Consider the following 5825-nt stretch of genomic DNA (forward strand, 5'->3'; position numbering starts at 1 on the left):
AAATAATTAAATTTAAAAATAGAAACGATCATCTTACATAATACGAGGGTAATGTGCTAATATGCGATTTGAGTATAGGCGATTCGTGCTGATTAGATGGAAACAATTCTTTCGCAACCGGTGGCTGCGGTGCAGGTTTTTTCTTCCTATACGTTCCACCGGGAGTTGTAGTTGATTCGGAGCTGGTTAAGGAACTATTAGATGCGTACAAACCTCCACGATCTAAGTCGACTCTCCGTACAATATTTACTTCGGGAGTAGTCCTGTGCACATATAATAATAAAAAAAATTATTCCGATACTCTTGCATACATTTATTTGCTGAAATAAAGAAAAAAGGTACTTGATGGTACGCGGTTTCGGTACAGGCACATTTTCAGATGGCGTTCTATCTCGGTTTTCCTCGTCGCTACCGCGTTCCTCTTCCTCGTCGCTCCAGAATGGATTAAGATTAATTTGTGGCGCCGCGAGGACCCGCTTTGTCACAGACGTTCCTCGATTCTCCGGTTTATTTCTTATCGCCGGTTTTGGCGGTTCTGGCTCTTCCATATCTTCATCTTCGCTGTCGAACGGATTAGTCGACACTTTATTGCTTTTAGAGCTGTTTATCACAGTCCGTGATTTACCCTCTTCTGCGGCGTTATCTTCTTCGTCGCTCTTGAAGGGATTCAAGTCTTCTGGATAATTCTCATTCTCACTTAAATTGATGCCTTTCGCGCTCAGCACGCTGCTTCCCATGGCATTCTCGTAATGCTCTTCATCCATCTTATTGTTTTCGATTCGTTCATTCTCGATCTTCGTAAAGTTGTCTTTTCGTCTTTCAATACTTCGAACTTTTGCGCTATTCTCGTGCGGTTTATCTTTATTAAGACGATCTTCATTATTCACTCGTACAAAGTCTTTCGAAAAGTTCTCCTCGCTATTTGTAATCTTCGAGTCTTCTTTTTGCTGTTTGCCGACATTCTCGAAACTGTCTTTATGTTTATCAGTATTTTTAATTATTGAGTCTTCCTCGAGCCTCTTTTCCGGTCGCTCTTCCTCATTCATTGGGAGAACATCCGGTGACAGGTCCCAGGAGTCGCCTTGAACCATTGTGATATCCTGAGCCACTAGATTTCTTTTCTTACTTTGATCCGTTCCATCGACGTGATCCCTTTTGTCCCGACTCTCAAACATTTGAAGTCTCTTCTGAACCAATGACAATCTTGTTTCGGGATTGGCACGTTCACCGGCGCATCCTGGCGACTCTTTGGTATTATCCTCTCTTCTCTGCTTACCTATGTCATGGAATGAAATGGCAGTCGATCGCTGATCCTTGTCGCTCCTAATATCTAAGCTATTTAACGCGCTATGTACATCGTATCGCTCAATGTTGGACTCCTCCATATCTGGGGAATCTGTTACGGAGCTGTGGGATTCCTCCTCCTCCTCCTCCTCCTCCTCTTCCTCCTCTTCCTCTTTCTCTTCCCTCTCCTCCTCCTCATCCTCCTCGTTCTCGTCGTCGTCTGGGAATGCCGAGTCGATCCTGCTGTTTGTTTCCTGATGATGATCCAAGTCGCTATTCGTGCTCGCTAATGTATCCTTTGCGGTAGACTCGAACTTCTCGGAAAGAAGATGACTGGTCATGAAGCTCTTGCGCATTTGCGACGTATGAGAAATCAAATCGGGTACCGTTGCGTTCTCCAGTACACTCTGCACACACAACAAAGCTTCAAACAATTAGCTTTTCTCCAGCGCGAATACTAATTCAAATTTAAAATACAAAAGTACTAACCTTTCTTTCGGTTTTCTCCTCGTCGCTAAGCGATCTCGGTTCGTTCTTCTGTCTTTCCGTGTCGGACATCGTCGACTCGGCGTACTTGTGGCGCACGCTGTCAGTCTCCTCTTCGTCCGGACACGTCTCGCAGCAGTACTGGCCTTCCTCGGTCTCGTAGTAATTGCCCGGCGTCAGCTGGTTGCAGCAGCGGGCGCACCGGAAGCAGGTACGGTGATAAGGAGCGCGCGCTATCAGCAGCTTCTCCGCCAGGAAGACCGGTAACCCGCATGCGGCGCACGGATCCCTCCGCATCCCCAGACGCGACCCCACCTGCGTTATCAGGTCGAACATATCGAGGCATTGTTATTTTTCTTTTGTCTATTATTTCTAGCATAGCAAGGTGCGCGTGATTTTTATGAAAACGCCACCACCACTACTCTATCATTACTATCATCCACTTAATCGGAGACTTGGGACGATCACTCTATAAATTAGTCAATTAGTTCTTACGTACGCTCATAATTATTACGAAATTAAAGCGATATTGTGATAAATTGTTAAAATGCATGAATTTTTTACATGGCGCGAAATTTGACGACGTTATCATTCTATTGCGGAAATCGTTTTTCTCTGTCGGTCGGAAGAGCGTACGGCTGGAGATAAATATTGGCAAATTGTAGGTCGCGCATTTGTAACGAGCCATTGGATATCGAGCTACTTGTGTGTCGGGTCTTTTACACAGCTAGCGAATTTCCACAATAGCGGCCGGCCATACATCTCTTGTATTATCGTTGTATACATCTAGTGTCCGGTGAATCCAATAATAATGCATCGGATCGGTGTGTGTGACTTCTATACAGAGCGTGCTACGTTACGTATATCATGCAGCTGTAATAATGAGAACGTTTGCTTTCCGAAGGGGATAAGAAAAGAATGGCGTCAAATCTTTGTCGCGGAAAAATGAAATGCGCATCATTCGTCGGAAACTGGGATTGAAAGGGATGGCGATTGCGTGTCGAATATTCTTTCTAGAATTCCCTTTTGAACTTGCGAAGTATTGACGTAAGGACGTAGAAAGATTCTGTGAAATTCTTTGTGCTAGAAACATTCGGAGGTACATATATTGAACGATTTTTACGATATTCCAATATACGGACGTTTTATTGAGCACTATTTTGATATTATATGACAGAAATGTTGATTCAATGTATAATGTAAAAGATCTAAAGAAATCTCTCTCTCTCTCTCTCTCTCTCTCTCTCTCTCTCTCTCTCTCTCCCTATATACACGTAGCAATTATGAAGAATTTATTACCGATTTATTTATTATGCACTATATGTATAGATGAGACTCGTGAAGGAGAACTGATTTAATTAAGAAGCGACGAATTATAATCAAACTACACAATAAAAAACAGTTTGTATTTATGTTAAAACGAATACTTGTTAAAATTTTTGTGATGAATTTTTAACATATCCGAGTTTTAATTTAACACATAATGTGATTGTGTTATTTAAATATTTAAATATTAAATTAAAATTTAACATTTCTCAGTGTTAAAATAACACAATTTATAAGTAAGTAAATAAATAACATAAAAATAATGTAGTTTTAAAATATGAATTCTAAGAATAAATGAATCAAATGTGTGTTGATTTAAAATGTTATAAAAGTTAATTTTACTGAGGAAATATGTTCTGTACAACTAGTTACATATTTTATATGTAAAAAGGTATAGATTATTTTCTCTTTATAAATATCTATTAAATTAAATCTATATGTTAAATATCACGAAGGCATCGCTTGAATTAAAATGTAAAAATAGCATCTAATTTCAGTTAAATTTAACATTACAAATGTGTCAATTTAACATAAAATTTGTTTTTAAATTGTGTCACAGTATTACGCTTCTTGTTTTAATTTTTTTTACATAATATTTGTGTTACATATTTGTAACATATTCACCTTATGTTAAATTAACGCAAAAATGTGGATGGATGGTTTGGGACATGTAAAATGTCTCAAAAAATTAAATTTAATACAAAACTGTTTACTGCGTACGTGTCTTTCGTCGCGTCATACTTTCGTGAGGATTGAAGTCCGTACGCTAATTCCTTCTCGCTGAAAAATTGCACGAATGATAGGTTGCTAACCGCAAGATCGATCTTCCATTAAACTTTCATCGACGCCACGTGCATGAGTTTTCTATAGGCGGTTAAATAAAGCGGCGATCGATCGCGGGTTAGTACAACAAAAAAAATTCGCTTCACAATCTCCATCGCTTTCTATTCACTGTTACTTAAATAAACATTGCGTTATCGTAGGCATATCAATTACCATAAATACATTATTAAACGTAACGTTATAGCAAGCTTATCGAGTATTGATAAATGTACACGTGCATTCGTAAAGTGATTAATCGTGACTATTTAAGAATGAAACGCATCGGAAAAACTGCTGTTACCGAAACACTGATCGTCACGGCATCGAGGATTTCGCAGCGGTATATAAATGTTGCGTTCAAGTATCGATTTTCGAGCGTTAAGCGCGTGATTAATTAATTTGATCGGTGATAAGCGCAACGTTATTGTGTAACCGTGTTTGCTCGTCGCCGATGCGATGCTGCGTCGACGATGTGTCATTTGTGGCTTGAAAATCCCGAGTGTTATTCTTCTCGCGCTTCTCTCTCTCTCTCTCTCTCTCTCTCTCTCTTCGTTTTTCCTCAACCACTTACGTTTGTTATGCAATACTGCACACGATTATCCTCAAATATTCTTTTTCTATAACGTCGATTTCATCGTTTTCTCTAAGTTTCTCTATTTTTAAGTTCGCTTCTTATCATACCTTTTTTTTTTACATATATTATTCTTATTTTTCTTCTCTTTTTAACATTTATATCTTTTTGTAAAATGCTTAACTTTTTCTTAATTATTAGTTTATTTCTGTACATATTTCTTTCGCCATTTCCACTTTTGTTTTTATAATTGTAAGATTATTCTTAGATTGTACTATCTCTCTTGCTCTTTTTCCTTCTCTCTCTCTCTCTCTCTCTCTCTCTCTCTCTCGAACTTCGCGCACCGTATAGAATACACGCTATAGAATTACTGATGCGCGCGAGAGTTAATCTCCTTAATTAAAAGCCTTTATCTCGACAGAATAAAACCGAGAGCGAATTTTCGACGTTCCCTTACCGTTTCTGCGTGGCACGACGGGAAACGGCACGTATGTGACGATCCAACTGCGTGGAACTCGCGACAGAGAGGCTGCTGACCGCGCGTCCGATTTCTATTGCGTGCGTGAGTGCGCGAGTGCGTGCGCATGCATCGAGTACACGCAACGAATGGCAATGACATATAAATAGAACGTCGCGCTCCGGCGAGTCGCCGCTCGTGATTAATTACCTTCCTCAGCAGTTCACTCGGCTTTGTCACGTATAGATACGTACTTCGTACGTATACTTCGAACGAATGAAATAAATGCGACCGTTGACGAGACGATCGAGCTTTCAGCTTGCAATTAGACGCGCGCGAGAGTCACGAGAGAGTTCTCGCCATTCTCGTCCCGAAATATAATATATACCACGTATCACGACGGACGTATTTCCCGGACGGCCGTTTCCGGTGTCGGAATTCATCGGTCGACAGTTCTCTGGATTCTGGAATAGCGCGAGGTGCCGTCGTCGACGATCGACGGTGACCGGATCGTTTCCCGAGTCGATTCTTTCGGCCGGTACTTTTAATAGCGCGAGCGAAGCCGCAGGAATGCAACGTGTCGGTATATAATTGTTACGGACCGTTTATTCTGACAAAGCGCGACGGTAGAGTCTTCGGTAGTCGCGGGAAACGTGACGGGACTTCCGCGACGACGATTCGTATCTCGTTGAAATTCGCAATGCCTTCACGACGGCTGCTCGCCGTCGAACAGTTCGCGCCGCACAAATTTGTTCTCCAGCGAGAAGGAAGCGCAAACAGATCCGCCGTCGACTGGGGACGAGACGACAATTCGCATCTCCGAGCATTATGTTGTAGAATAATAATAGGAAAGAAAAAAAAAAAAAAAAAAAAAAAAAA

The 5825-nt window shown here is 40.9% G+C and overlaps 1 protein-coding gene across 3 annotated transcripts in view; it reads right to left on the bottom strand.

Moving 5' to 3' along the window:
* Positions 1-5825, bottom strand: part of LOC108746988 (MICAL-like protein 1) — a 39867-nt gene that overhangs the window by 1677 nt on the left and 32365 nt on the right. For 2 of the 3 annotated variants that reach the window (XM_018484169.1, XM_018484172.1), the window contains 3 exons: positions 1774-2085; positions 343-1691; positions 38-263 (listed from right to left, as the gene is read on the bottom strand). In XM_018484169.1, the coding sequence (XP_018339671.1) occupies positions 38-263; positions 343-1691; positions 1774-2085 (1887 nt within the window). Of the gene's footprint in view, positions 1-37; positions 264-342; positions 1692-1773; positions 2086-4946; positions 5327-5825 lie in introns of those variants that run through there. The other variant, XM_018484170.1, reaches the window with a different exon arrangement.

This window comes from Trachymyrmex septentrionalis, unplaced genomic scaffold (genome assembly GCF_001594115.1).
Source record: "Trachymyrmex septentrionalis isolate Tsep2-gDNA-1 unplaced genomic scaffold, Tsep1.0 scaffold19, whole genome shotgun sequence".
Taxonomy (NCBI): domain Eukaryota; kingdom Metazoa; phylum Arthropoda; class Insecta; order Hymenoptera; family Formicidae; genus Trachymyrmex; species Trachymyrmex septentrionalis.